The sequence below is a fragment of the Gouania willdenowi genome, chromosome 17 (assembly GCF_900634775.1).
Source record: "Gouania willdenowi chromosome 17, fGouWil2.1, whole genome shotgun sequence".
Taxonomy (NCBI): Eukaryota; Metazoa; Chordata; class Actinopteri; order Blenniiformes; family Gobiesocidae; genus Gouania; species Gouania willdenowi.
In genome coordinates this window covers 34,900,055-34,916,104 of record NC_041060.1, presented here as the reverse complement: position 1 = coordinate 34,916,104, position 16,050 = coordinate 34,900,055, and the positions used below count along the sequence as shown (strand labels likewise).

The window sequence follows — 16,050 nt, the reverse complement described above, 5'->3', positions numbered from 1 at the left end:
CGCGCGTTCGCACGAGTGTTTGTGTGTTCACAGGCACAAGTGTTTGTGTGTGTGTGCGCACCACAAGTGTTTGTCAATGTGTGCATCAGGAGTGTTTGTGTGTGCGCGCACGCAGTACTTGTGTGTTCGCGGGCACGAGCGTTTGTGTGCGTGCACCTCGAGTGTTTGTGTTCGTGCACCACGAGTGTTTGTGTTCGTGCGCATGAGAGTTTGTGTTCGCGCTAACGAGTGTTTTTGTGTGTGTGCTCGTACAAGTGTTTGTGTGTTCGCGCGCATGAGAGTTTGTGTATTTGTGCGAATGAGTGTGTGTGTGTGCGCACCAGGGGTGTTTATGTGTGTGTTTGTGTATGATTTGCGTGCACAAGCGACAAGAGACACTTTTTTATTTCAGTTTAATCAGCTTAAGCAGGGTTTAAATGTGTTTTATAAACTGTTTAAAAATTTATTGATTTATTGATTAATTTATTGACTGATTAATGGATTATGAAAATAATTGTTAGTTGCAGCTTTATAGATGAGATGCTGAATGTGAAGGCTTTACCTTTGGGTTTGTCCTCCACCAGCAGGGTAGCCACACTGCGCTCCTCCCCCATGATGAAGGCCACGTCCCCGGACTCGTCGGAGGTCACCATCTTCAGCACCAGGCGGTGCAATGGACCGTGGACGCTCATCTGGTTCAGATCGTTGTTCTGGAGGAGGTTGTCTCCGAGCCACCACTCCCAACCGTCCACGGCCGAGTGCGACAGCTCCACCTCGAACACGGCGTCCTGCCCCGTTGTCACGGTGATGTCACGGAGCTCTCGCACAATACGAATGCACTCTAAGAGTAAACAGGATGGGTGGGGGGGGGGTCAGAGAAACATCATGGAACCAGGATCATTCACACTTTAAAGGATTAGAAGATATTTCAATCTCCATTATACGGTAGAGGATTAAGGCCCGTTAGGATGGAGTAAATTAATTTGGGCAAATTAGGAATAAAGTGGAAATGTCAAGATAAAAGTAGTTGAAATATAATGTCAAGATAATAGTATAAAAGACCAGATTAAAGTTGAAATTTCAAGAATAGATTTGAAATAAAATGTGGATATTAACCCTCCTGTTGTCCTCATTTTCTGTATACACCCTGTGTCCTCCGGGTCAAAATGACCCGTCTTCACTAAACCCCCAATATAAGCAGCTTAATTGAATTTAAACACCAAATTTCATCTTGCTTGAAGAAACAACTTGTCATTCACCACACAATGTGTGAATACCTGAGTTTTCCCTCTTCACTTGTATTTCTATAGCTTAAGAAAAGAAAAAAAAATGTGAAAAAAGGAGTTTTGAATGCATTTTTATTCATCCCAATGACTCATTTTCTTTCTCCAGTGAACAATTTAAGACAATGTACAATACAAAAATATGAAAAATAACATAACCCATTCAACTAATTAGCACATGTAGGGCAGTATGCAAGTGCACAGCCTTTGCAGATACATTTCTTACACCTGCAGCGCACAGTATGTGTTTTACAGTCCTTCTTTTGAGGGCAGAACTGACATCTCTTCCTCTTACTTGCCCTAGCTGGGGAAGTGGCTGTGGTAGCTGGATCCTCAGGTTGATCAGGAGCTCCTGCACTCTGAATAGCTTTCACAACTGCTGCTGAGGCTTCTGTGACATGCTTCCTTCTTTCAATGAGTGGAATTACAAGTGCCTTTCCTAGTTGCTCCAGGAACACCCTCCTCTTGTTCTGCTTACGAGACATCCAGGTCGGGTTGATCTCTCTCCAAATCACAAAGGCATTGTAGGAGGAAACATCAGTGATGTTGTGGAAGATGACCAGGGGCCAGCGGGCAGTCATCCTTCTGCAGCTGTATGTTCCAATCACCTTATCTAGGTTGTCCACACCTCCTTTGTTGCGGTTGTAGTCTAGGATGATGACTGGCTTCCTGTCCTCACGATCGCTAATGTCACCCTCTGCGTGCAGTGTGCTCAGAAGAACTACATTCTTGTTTTTCTTTGGGAGGTAAGAAACAAGAGTGGTGGTGGGCGTGAAGGCAAACTTTGTTGAGAAGACCTCTCTCTCCTTTGATGCAAGCAGTGCAGGTGGGAGCTCAGGCTTGTTCTTTCGAACTGTACCAACCATGGTGATCTTCCTCTTCAGGAGCTGCTGTCCGAGTTCATAAGAGGTGAAGAAATTGTCACATGTCATATTGTGACCCCTCAGTCCCTCTGTCACATCAAGCACAACTCGTATCCCCTGGTTCTTCTGTGGGCATCCACTGGTCGGCTTCCCGGTATAGACTTGCATTTTCCAAGCATAGCTTGATTTGGCATCACAAGCCACCCATGACTTGATCCCATAGGCCTGCTAAGTAGGCCTGCAGGTCAGTCTCATCCATCTTTTTCCAGCTGTCTCCATATTTGCGAAAACCCTCCAGATTTGTCATCTCCAGGATTATTTTTTCTATTGCAGGTGTGATAAACAGGTAGAATGTAGAGACAATGTCATGGGCATGAGAAATGGCATACCTTGTGGGTCCTGGGGTCATCTTTATGACGTTTTGTTCTGCATGCCTGCCGTGTTGGTCATATGCTGCTGAGGACCATGGTATTTTGCCATTTTTTGAAAGGAAAGTCTCTCTTTCAGCTTCAGGGTTTTCTTCTTCTGAAGATGATTCATCTTGCTCTGGGTTATATTCCTCCCCATCTTCTTCTTCTGATACATTCTCCACTTCCGCTTCTGAATCAGAGTTGTCTTGCTGGACATCTGAAAAAATCAGCTCTAGAGCCTCTCCAACGTTATAACGCACACTCATGGCTTCAGCACAGACAGAATTCGGGGTCGTGTCATCTGCAGCACCTTTATAACCTCTGGAAATCCACAGAAAAAGAGCTCTGCAGTCTGCGAGAACGCCTTTGTGTTGTTTACGTCAGCTACTGTCTTGTTCACGTTTACTACTAACTGATCTGAGACTGATCAAAGGCACAGCGGTCCGCGAGAAGCCCACCTGATTTGTCTTCTTCACTTCTGCTACTGATTGATCTGAGACACAACTAAAACATTGTAACATTCTGTGGTGTGTAAATAACTCTGTGACCTTGATTTCAACTCTTTTTGCCTCACGGGTCATTTTGACCCGAAGACCACCTTTGTACCTTTTTTTGTACAGCTTACATGGAAATGTGAATAAAAGCAACATTTCACTTTTTCTACTGTTGGTGCCAATCTAGGAAAAGTCATAAAATTTCAAGTTAAAAAAACATCATTTAGGGGATTTTTTTTTGGTTTTTAACACAGTGGCGGGTCATTTTGACCCGAGGACAACAGGAGGGTTAAAGTAAAACAGACCAAAAAACAACAAAACAACAAAAAATTATTCCAAAACACACAAGACGACCACAAAAATGAACAAAACGACAACAGAAACAGACAAATTGTCAATAAAACGCACAAAGCGACAACAAAAATAACAAAGAACCTGTCCTACAAAGCTAGATAATTATATCCTGGATTTATCTCCCTTAGCGTCACCTAACAAAACATTCTCTGTCAGACAGAAGCTGTCCTATGAATCTAGATTACAACAAGTTAAGTTAAGCGAGGTGATTTCAGCCTGGGGGGTATTTCATCGATCACAGGTTTAATGATAGAAAACAACTGATCATGTGATCACACACTGATGTTTGATAAGTGTTTTAACACCTGTCAGCGTTTAATAAAAGAGATGATGTAATTCATAATGAAATAATATGTAATTAATGAGAGTAGTGAGTGCTTGATGAATATTTTGATGAACTCAGCACTAAATGAACAGCAGGAGCAGCAGTGGTGCTGTTGGATGCTGTTGGATGTCACATCCAACACTGTAGACGCTGTAGGTGAGCTGTGCACGGAGGTACGTGCACTGTGTGCACATCTCTTAAAGTGATGGTGTATCTTTGTCATTGGGAGCCTTAGTGCTCCGCCCTGTCCCTGAAGCCCCTCCCTCTCTGTATATCTACAGCTTTCTCATTAATAATCTGTGATCAATAAATAAACACATTTATAACATAAGGTAAATGGAGGTGATGGATACACACGTATCCTTATATATTATTACTGATGGTTTAAACACATGGAGACTGTGATATATCATTAATAACACGCGACACATTAAACATGTAATAATGATTATATCATCATTTGTATGGCTTTAAAATCATATTAAAACATTTACTATTATATTCTGTTTCATTTCCTTTTAAAATACCAAATTAAAGCGGTACTCAAAAAAATTAAAAAAAAAGTATAACAGAAGACTTTTTGACTTCTTTAATAATGATGACGTGTTTTCATGAGAGTGACTCAGCAGATTAAGACAAGTCTGCTGATTAAACCTGGTCAGGAGCAGGTTTGACCCACGGACTGTGTTACTATGGCAATCAAGGTGTTTTCTCTTTGATGAAACCGCTGTTCCAGTTAGAACCTGGCTTAACGGAGTCTCAGGTTAAACCTGGACTTAACTCTGAGCTGGGTTTGATAAAACACCCCTCTGGCTACGTGCGCACTCTAGTGACAGAGGAGGAGATTACAGCGTCAGACCAATCACAATCACTGAGAAACTGGAGAACAATTCACGTCACAAATGAGGAAAAATTCGTTAAAAATTTGAAAAATTAAAATCCATAATTCAGACCAAAATCAACACTGTTGCTGCAGTAAAAGCAGAAAGTAAATAATGCAGGAATTAATGAGTGTTAATGATTAAATTAGTGAGATTATAAACAGAGAATAAACAGACTCTATGATCACTTTCACTTTTAACTTGTTTGTGTCTCTGATGCTGCGTTCACACAGATCAGCCTACATCATAAGGTGGAACATATTTATATATTTATATTATCTACAGGACTGAGGCTCTTTGCACCGAATACGTGCAGATTTCATCAGCTGACTAATGTAGGTCAGTTTAACATATATACATTTCTATGTTTCCTATAGGATGTCATCAGTAAATTAAAGGATACATTTTTTCTGTCCTGTCAGCATTACATCAGACTCACACAGAGACGTGTTCACTATAATCCTACTTTTATTGATCAGGTCATTTTCTAAGAGATCTGATTGGTCAATCCTCGCCAGAACAAAACCTGGGCCCGACCAGGTTAGTCATTCAGCCTAAGTTACCATGGTGATTTAGCCCTGTAAGACGTAGTCCAGCACACACTGATTAAATCCTAGAAGTTAGCACAATAAGAGGAAATCTAGCTTTGTAGTACAGGCCCTAAATGATTCCAACACACACAAGACTATAAAAATACACAAACCTGTAGGAAATGGCAACAAAACACAGATAAAGCCTTTGATGTTGATTATGTGACCCTCATATTAGACTGATCCCTGCTTTAGTACATATATTGTGTATTATTTTTTGGATGCAGTGACGGTGAAGTCTGGAGCTCCAACCTTTGACGCTGAGGCGTGCTAAGCTCTTCTTGTCTCCTGCGTGGCAGGAATATTCTCCAGCGTCATCCGTGCTGACTTTGTGGATGGTGAGGGTGTGAGTAGAAGCTTGTTTCTCCACGCTGTATTTCCCTCCATCGCTGAGCACGGTGGAGCCTCTCTTCCACACCACGTTGCATTCTGCGCTGGACGTCTGGCAGGTGAGTGAGGCCACGCCTCCTTCAGACACCTCCTGACTCTGCAGCTCTTTTACGAAGGAAACGGCGGCAGCTGCCGAGGAGATCAAAAGATCAAAGGAAGGGAGGGCTCACACCATCACATTGTTATCAACACATTTTACCACCACAGGGGGCGTGGCCAACCTGACAGAACTGTCAAATTGGCCACGCCCAAAAAACAACTCATAAGGACACATCAAAGTTATCAGCAGACGCCTCTGAGGAAGACTGAGAGTTGACAGTTGAAAAACATATCAGGAGATCAAAGTTAATTTCCTGAAAAAAGTTGTCTGACTAAATGAAACCATAACATATTATACAAAATGTTCAGGTTTACATGATAAGATTGAGTTGCTGGCTTTCAATGTCAATAGAAAACATTTGACCTAAAATAAGAATTTTAAAGAATAAAAATGAATTATAGAATATTACTTTTATTATGATTATTAAATCCCTCCCAAAAAAACTACTTCAAGAAGTGAAACCCAAAAAATTCACAATGTATACGAACTCAAAACAATACACAAAACAACAGGAAAAAACATTAGGCGAAGGTACACAATACAAAACTACAATAAAGTCCAAAAAACAAACAAACATACAAATACACGAAAACAGTAAATAAGACAAACTCTGTTTCCTTTGTAAATGGTCCAATCAAAGCGATCAGCAAACGCCTCTGAGAAAGACTGACAGTTGACAGTCGAAACATGTCAGGAGATCGAAGTTAATTTCTTACCAAAAATGGTGGAAAAGGTGGTAAAATGGGATTTTAAAAACTGACAAAAACAAGACTATGACTAATTAAAAAACTATATCAAAATATATTTACGTCAACTAATAGAAAAAGGCATTTCTTACATTACACACTTCAAAATAAGTCGTAAATGTAGTAACAATTCATGCTGATATTGTATCGGATTGATATCGGCCAATTCGCAGAGGCTGCAATATCGGTTTGATGGTGAGGTGAAGGTAAGCTTTGATGGTGAGGAGAAGGAAAGCTTTGATGGTGAGAAGGAAAGCTTTGATGCTGAGGAGAAGGAAAGCTTTGATGGTGAGGAGAAGGAAAGCTTTGATGGTGAGGTGAAGGAAAGCTTTGATGGTGAGGTGAAGGATAGCTTTGATGGTGAGGTGAAGGAAAGCTTTGATGCTGAGGAGAAGGAAAGCTTTGATGGTGAGGAGAAGGAGAGAAGGAAAGCTTTGATGGTGAGGAGAAGGAAGGCTTTGATGGTGAGGAGAAGGAAAGCTTTGATGGTGAGGAGAAGAAAAGCTTTGATGGTGAGGAGAAGGAAAGCCTTGATGGTGAGGAGAAGGAAAGCATTGATGGTGAGGTGAAGGAAAGCTTTGATGGTGAGGAGAAGGAAAGCTTTGATGGTGAGGTGAAGGAAAGCTTTGATGGTGAGGTGAAGGAAAGCTTTGATGGTGAGGTGAAGGAAAGCCTTGATGGTGAGGTGAAGGAAAGCTTTGATGGTGAGGTGAAGGAAAGCTTTGATGGTGAGAAGAAGGAAAGCTTTGATGGTGAGGTGAAGGAAAGCTTTGATGGTGAGGTGAAGGAAAGCTTTGATGGTGAGGAGAAGGAAAGCTTTGATGGTGAGGTGAAGGAAAGCTTTGATGGTGAGGTGAAGAAAAGCTTTGATGGTGAGGTGAAGAAAAGCTTTGATGGTGAGGTGAAGGAAAGCTTTGATGGTGAGGTGAAGGAAAGCTTTGATGGTGAGGTGAAAGAAAGCTTTGATGGTGAGGTGAAGGAAAGCTTTGATGGTGAGGTGAAGGAAAGCTTTGATGGTGAGGTGAAAGAAAGCTTTGATGGTGAGGTGAAGGAAAGCTTTGATGGTAAGGAGAAGGAGAGAAAGAAAGCTTTGATGGTGAGGTGAAGGAATGCTTTGATGGTGAGGAGAAGGAATGCTTTGATGGTGAGGAGAAGGAAGTCTTTGATGGTTCGTCTTACCTGTGACGGTGAGCGAGGCTGTGGACGTGTGCTTCCCCACAGCGAAGGTGACGCTCCCTGAGTCGGCGGGGGTCACCCCTCTCAGAGTGAGGCTGTGGCACCGCCCGTGGCTCCTGATCACATTCATCTGGTTGTTCTGCAGGGGGACGCCCTGTAGGGTCCACTGGACCCAGGACGTCTCCTCGTGGGAAAGCACACACTCAAAGTGAACGTCCTCGCCCTCGGACACCACGCAGCTCTCCAAGAAGCTCACAATGTGCACCTCAACCTCTGTTTGAAGACCAGATTTCAGGAGTAAAGAGAAATGTTAGAGGCGGAGCTACAGAGGAATCCACATCATCATTTCCATCAACACCACAGGAAACAACAGCATTAAAGTCAAAAGGTCAACATGCGCTTTGTTTTCAGCTTTGTATAATATATTATATATATATATATATATATATTGTATAATATATTATACAAAAATATAACAAAAATACAGAAAAATGTCTCCAAATGTATACAAAATGACTCCCCCCCAAAAAAAACAAAACAAAAAAAAACACAGAATAAGAAATAATATACATTAATACACAAAACGGTAACATCAACACACAAAATAACAACAAAAATACACAAAATGACAATAAATTACGCAAATTAGAACAAAAAAATAAGACTCCCAAACACACATGCAATGAGAAATTACATACAAAACTATAATAAAAATACGCAAAACGACACCACACAAAATAGCAACAAAAATACAGTGATAAAAATACCTAAGAAAAAAACCCTGAAAAATATACAGAACTACAGAAATGACTCCTAAAATAGAAAACAGACATCTAAAATAATCAAAATTACTACAAAAACACAAAAGATGACTGCAGAAGTACACAAAGATACCACAAAACTACAACAAAAATGCACAATAGACATCTAAAATAATCAAATTCACTCCAAAAGACACAAGATGACAACAAAAGTAGCAGAAAATTATAAAAAACAACAACAAAACTACACAGAAATACGCAAAATGACAATAAATGACCAAAACCTCAACAAAAACACATCAAACAATGGAAAGAAGAAGTGTGATAGAATGTGACGGTGGGATGTAGAACGTATAAAAGGGTTCCCATTAAGATTCCTTTAGGACCAGAAGAACAGGTGGATTTAGGAGTGAAAGCCGTCGTCCAAACTTCACGTCAACCATATTTGGTAAAACGTTTCCAGGCGTACCTTTGACTGTGAGCTGAGCAACGCTTTGACAGTCGCCAACGTTACACGTGTAGCTCCCAGAATCCTCTGGGTCGACGTCATGAATGACCAGCGTGGCTCGCTGACCCGTTTGGGTCATTTCATACTTGGCACAGGGACAAAGGCCGAGCTGGCCTTTCCTCCACTCCACGTCCAGCGCAGGCTTGGAAAGCTCACAGAGAAAAGTGGCACAGCCTCCTTCCTCGGCTGTTTGGTTCTGCAGCTCTTTAGTGAAAACAACTGGACACGCTGCAGGACACAAAGCAACAGCACACGCTAGTTTTACACTTTAAATCATAAGAAAGAGAGACAGAAAGACCAGTGGAATGATGGAAACCCAGAAAACGTACGAGGGAAGGAGAATCCTGTTATCTAAAAAACAGAAAAGAAGAAGAAGGGACTAAGATGGCGCCGAAAGCAGTCCCGACTACGAGAGTATCGTCCATTAAAGGTCTTCTTCAACAAACGACTCACAACTCAATTTTCCACGTCACAAGCATGTCCGAATAAATACACAAAATATCAAAATATTCACATGGATTATGAAAACTACACAAAACTACACAAAAGTCAGCTAAAGTAATGAAAAAAATCACCCAAAAACACATAACATGACTACAAAAATACCAAAATTTAAAAAACTACAGAAAATGAGAACAGAAATACACAAAACAACAATTAACACACAAAACTAGAATTGATATACAAAACTATACCAGAAATGCACACAATGAATAAAAAAATACAAAAAATGGACACGAATACACAAAAGACAAATTTTGAAAATTTGAACTATCTTACTATATTTCAACTCATTGGGACAAGCCTCCAATAGGTACAGCCTGACCAGTTTGTGATCATAAAATGATGCTAATGGTTTTCACTTCTAAGATAACAGTATTCACATAAATATGATACAATGTCTGCCTATTGTGAATGTTTTTCTATTACTTTTCTTTGAATAAGTAACTAATATACTTAAATAAGTAACTAATATACTTAAATAAGTAACTAATATACTTAAATAAGTAACTAATATACTTAAATAAGTAACTAATATACTTAATAAGTAACTAATATACTTGGATAAGTAACTATATACTTAAATAAGTAACTAATATACTTAAATAAGTAACTAATATACTTAAATAAGTAACTATATACTTAAATAAGTAACTAATATACTTAAATAAGTACTAATATACTTAAATAAGTAACTAATATACTTAAATAAGTAACTAATATACTTAATAAGTAACTAATATACTTAAAATAAGTAACTAATATACTTAAATAAGTAACTAATATACTTAAATAAGTAACTAATATACTTGGATAGTAACTAATATACTTAAATAAGTAACTAATATACTTAAATAAGTAACTAATATACTTAAATAAGTAACTAATATACTTAAATAAGTAACTAATATACTTGGATAAGTAACTAATATACTTAAATAAGTAACTAATATACTTAAATAAGTAACTAATATACTTAAATAAGTAACTAATATACTTAAATAAGTAACTAATATACTTAAATAAGTAACTAATATACTTAAATAAGTAACTAATATACTTAAATAAGTAACTAATATACTTAAATAAGTAACTAATATACTTAAATAAGTAACTAATATACTTGGATAAGTAACTAATATACTTAAATAAGTAACTAATATACTTAAATAAGTAACTAATATACTTAAATAAGTAACTAATATACTTAAATAAGTAACTAATATACTTAAATAAGTAACTAATATACTTGGATAAGTAACTAATATACTTGGATAAGTAACTAATATACTTAAATAAGTAACTAATATACTTAAATAAGTAACTAATATACTTAAATAAGTAACTAATATACTTAAATAAGTAACTAATATACTTAAATAAGTAACTAATATACTTGGATAAGTAACTAATATACTTGGATAAGTAACTAATATACTTAAATAAGTAACTAATATACTTAAATAAGTAACTAATATACTTAAATAAGTAACTAATATACTTGGATAAGTAACTAATATAGTTGAATAAGTAACTAATATACTTGGATAAGTAACTAATATACTTAAATAAGTAACTAATATACTTAAATAAGTAACTAATATACTTAAATAAGTAACTAATATACTTGGATAAGTAACTATACTTGGATAAGTAACTAATAGTTGAATAAGTAACTAATATAGTTGAATAAGTAACTAATATACTTAAATAAGTAACTAATATACTTGGATAAGTAACTAATATACTTGGATAAGTAACTAATATAGTTGAATAAGTAACTAATATACTTAAATAAGTAACTAATATACTTAAATAAGTAACTAATATACTTAAATAAATAATATATCTTAAATAAGTAACTAATATACTTAAATAAGTAACTAATATACTTAAATAAGTAACTAATATACTTAAATAATTACTATATACTTAAATAGTAACTAATATACTTGGATAAGTAACTAATATAGTTGAATAAGTAACTAAATATACTTGAATAAGTAACTAATATACTTAAATAAGTAACTAATATACTTAAATAAGTAACTAATATACTTAAATAAGTAACTAATATACTTGGATAAGTAACTAATATAGTTGAATAAGTAACTAATATACTTAAATAAGTAACTAATATACTTAAATAAGTAACTAATATACTTGGATAAGTAACTAATATACTTGGATAAGTAACTAATATAGTTGAATAAGTAACTAATATACTTGGATAAGTAACTAATATACTTAAATAAGTAACTAATATACTTAAATATGTAACTAATATACTTAAATAAGTAACTAATATACTTAAATAAGTAACTAATATACTTGGATAAGTAACTAATATACTTGGATAAGTAACTAATATACTTAAATAAGTAACTAATATACTTGGATAAGTAACTAATATACTTGGATAAGTAACTAATATACTTGGATAAGTAACTAATATACTTAAATAAGTAACTAATATACTTGGATAAGTAACTAATATACTTGGATAAGTAACTAATATAGTTGAATAAGTAACTAATATACTTAAATATGTAACTAATATACTAGGGCGAAGATTATAAACAGTGCATTGGGAAAGATTTCAAATAATTTTTTCAGTGTCAGACACTTTTTTTACAAAATAAAAAAATAATTTCAAAAACACAAATCTTTGAAGCCTAATCAATGAATCCTGGACATAGATTTAATTTATGACTTTGGGTGGTTTAAAATTGAAAATGATAAAGTTCAAATTTAATTTGAAATGCCTTCATTGATAAACAATGTACCAGGTTGATTTAATCAGATTATTGATCAGATTATTGCAGTGTGACTGAGGATCGGCCGCATTCCTCTGTCCAAGTCACAGTTGAAATCTCTCTCCATCATCATCATCATCATCACTGTAAAGCGTGACAGAGTTAGATGATGGAGATATGAGGAAATAACGCGTCCACAGAGCGTTAAATACAGAGGGATGTTTACAGTGAAACAGAATTATTAACTTCCATAATGCACAGTTTTAAATATAAATAGTTTAAAGTGACCTGAGCTGAGCCTCATTAAAATATGTGTGGGAACAGTTTATGATCCATCCTCATCTGCATATGACAGCATGTCTCACTCTGTAGTGGATCAAACTGTGACTTTACGTTGGACATAGTATGAAAACAGTTGAATCACTGTGACCAACGTGGACAGAAGTCTGTGTCTGTCAGAGTTTTAATTAATCACACAGCAGCAGCTGAGTGATCAAGGCGTGCAGAGACTTACTTAAGTACAGGGGAGAATAGCGAGCAGCCAGAAACAGCACCTCTTCTCAGCTTTTGGATTTACGCACATGGGAGAATAGAGTCCTGTATAAATGCTCCAGGGCCCGAGCACCCATGGAATCGGTGCCTATGTTTGTTACGTGTATGTGTTTGTACAACGGAACAATCCATTGCGTGGTCAGAGAGGAATCCTGGTCGTCTCTTATAAAGCAACTGTGTTAAAAGCCATCAAATGTTTATCAATCGCACAATCCTTATTATTAAAACATGATTATGAAAGTAAACAACAATGAGCTCCCTTTGTTTCTAGCGCTGTGATCCGTTGCACTCAAAGCCAACAAGCTTTAGTTTTTCTCCCCAAAATAAAAACACACATTGATGACAATTATTACCGAAGATCTGCAACAAAGCTCCAAACAGCAGCGTGAGTACCTTTCACTTGTGTTGTCAGCTCTCTGGGCTGTGGCACAGAACCAGAACCAGGAGCTGCAGAACCAGAACCAGCAGCATCAGAACCAGAAGCAGGACCAAGAGCATCAGAACCAGCATCAGAACTAGAACCAGCAGGCTTCACTTTCTTTGCAGGTGACACAACTTCATCAGAGCTTCAAAAAGCTACTGAGACACACACAACAATCACTGTCCACTGTGATACCAAAGCTCAGAGTATAGGAAGCACACACTGCAGACACGGGCCACATGTAGCCCTCAGTCTAAATCCATAAAAAAAGCACTCGACAACACAGGAGAAGGACAGAAAAATACACCAAATTACAACAAAAACACACAAAATGACTCAAAAAATAAACTTAAACACAAAAAACATAATTAAAATGACAAAAAGAAGATGAAAATGAAAACTAAAATACACAAAATTGCCCCAAAAACATAATACAACAAAAATGTACCAAATTGCTCGCAAAACACACAATGATAATAAAAATACAGAAAATGACTTCCAAACGCAAATCAACAAAATAGCCACGCTAAACGACTCAAAAACCCTCGAAACAACGGTGAACACAAGAAAAATTTATAAAATGACAATAAAACATGCAAAATGACAAAAAATACACAAGATTAGTCAAAAAACAAATATTTTGACAACAAAACACATAAAATGAATTTAAAAAATATATAAAACTTCAACAAAAAAACACAAACTGACCCCCAAAACGCAATACGACAATAAAAATGTACAAATTTACTCTCAAAAGACACGCAATGACTACAAAAAGACAGAAATTGTCACAATAAACACAATACGTGAGTCAAAAAACCCTCAAAACAATGGTGAACACAAGAAAAATACAGAAAAATTTAAAAAAATTACATTAAAATATGCAAAACAACAAAAAAATACACAAGTTTACTCTAAAAACAAAGATTTTGACAACAAAACAGATAAAATGACAAAACAAATATCCAAAAATGACTCCAAATAAACACTACAACAAAAATGAATTTAGAAATATACAAAACAACCAAAATTCACACAATGTAAACAGAATAAAACAACAAAAATGCACCAAATTACTCAAAATACACAAAATGACTATAATAATACACAAAATGAATACAAAAACACAGTGACACAATAAACAAATCAAAACAACAATGAACACAAGAAAAATATAGAAAATGACACAAAATGAAAAAAATATACAAAACAACATTAAAATATGCAAAATGACATTGAAAATACACAAGATTACTCCAAAAACAAACCTTTTACAACAAAATGACCCAAAAAACATAATACTGAAGGTACAAAATTACTCTCAAAAGACACGCAATGACTAGAAAAACAAACAAAATGACCACATAAACACACAAAATGACTAAAAAAACCCAACAAAACCATGGTGAACACAAGAAAAATATACAAAATTACAACAAAATTACATGAAATGACAGAAAAATATACAAAATTACAACAAAATTACATGAAATGACAGAAAAATATACAAAATTCCATTGAAATATGAAAAATTACATAAATACATAAAATGACTCCAAATAAACAATAAAACAAAAATGCACCAAATTACTTGCAAAAAACACAAGACGACAACTAAAATACAGAAAATTATTTCAAAAACCCAAAAAACTCACACTAAATGACACACAAAACACAAGGAAAACATAAAAAAATGACAATAAAAGCACAAAGAAATGACAAAACTATTCAAAACAGTTAAAAAAAAAAAAAAAATGCAAAATGACTCTAAAAACACTAAATGAATCCAAACACATGAAACAACAACACAAAATGAGAGATAAATATCCAACATGAAAGAAAAAGCCTTTGTAGTTTCCTGTGTTAATGCTCTGATTGGTTGTTCTAATGCTGACATGAATGTAGATCACGTGACCCTCAGTTCCATAACGATCACTTGTTGGTGACCCTAACGCTGTGATAAGTCTTTGATTACTGCAACACTAACATAAAACTTTCACATCCGCATCCTTCTTTCAGCCTATGTATATACAAAGCTGCTAACTCTATGGTTACTGTACCTTTCACTTTGGACTCGTGCTGTGTGGGCGGAGTCATCGCACTGCTAGCATCTTCAGCAGCAAGCGTTGTTTTCTCGGGAGAAGAGTCTGAGAAAATAACAACCTCAGTTTGATTTTAGAGCTGCTGGAGACCCTAATGAAGACGCTAATGGAGACCCTAATGGAGACGCTAATGGAGACCGTAATGGAGACCCTAATGGAGATGCTAATGGAGACGCTAATGGAGATACGCTAACGGAGACCCTAATGGAGATGCTAATGGAGATCCTAACGGAGATGCTAATGGAGACGCTAGTGGATACCGTAATGGAGACGCTAATAGAGACCGTAATGGAGACCCTAATGGAGAAGCTAATAGAGACGCTAATGGAGACCCTAATGGAGATGCTAAGGGAGACCCTAATGGAGACCCTAATAGAGATGCTAATGGAGATACGCTAACGGAGACCCTAATGGAGATGCTAATGGAGACGCTAGTGGATACCGTAATGGAGACGCTAATGGAGATGCTAAGGGAGACCATAATGGAGACCCTAATGGAGATGCTAATGGAGACCATAATGGAGACGCTAATGGAGACCCTAATGGAGACGCTAATAGAGACGCTAATGGAGACCCTAATGGAGATGCTAAGGGAGACCCTAATGGAGATCCTAATGGAGACCCTAATGGAGACCCTAATAGAGATGCTAATGGAGACCCCAATGGAGACCCTAATAGAGATGCTGATGGAAACCCTGATGGAGACGCTAATGGAGACCCTGATGGAGACCCTAATGGAGACGCTAATGGAGACGCTAATGGAGACTCTAATGGAGACGCTAATGGAGACCCTAATGAGAAGCTAATAGAGATGCTAATGGAGACCCTAATGGAGACGCTAATGGAGACCCTAATGGA

The 16,050-nt window shown here is 36.5% G+C and overlaps 2 protein-coding genes across 2 annotated transcripts in view; both read right to left on the bottom strand.

Annotated features, from left to right (window-relative positions):
* LOC114478823 (obscurin-like) overlaps positions 1-16,050 on the bottom strand; it is a gene marked incomplete at its 3' end in the record, with an annotated part of 63,086 nt that overhangs the window by 43,490 nt on the left and 3,546 nt on the right. Inside the window, exons 3-6 of the mRNA XM_028472103.1 lie at positions 15,151-15,237; positions 7,595-7,864; positions 5,432-5,698; positions 542-820 (exon numbers count right to left, since the gene is read on the bottom strand). Coding sequence (XP_028327904.1) covers positions 542-820; positions 5,432-5,698; positions 7,595-7,864; positions 15,151-15,187 — 853 coding nt within the window. The remainder of the gene's footprint in view (positions 1-541; positions 821-5,431; positions 5,699-7,594; positions 7,865-15,150; positions 15,238-16,050) is intronic.
* obscnb (obscurin, cytoskeletal calmodulin and titin-interacting RhoGEF b) overlaps positions 8,968-16,050 on the bottom strand; it is a 121,790-nt gene continuing 114,707 nt past the window's right edge. Inside the window, exon 40 of the mRNA XM_028472935.1 lies at positions 8,968-9,088. The gene's annotated coding sequence lies outside the window, so the exon portion shown is untranslated. The remainder of the gene's footprint in view (positions 9,089-16,050) is intronic.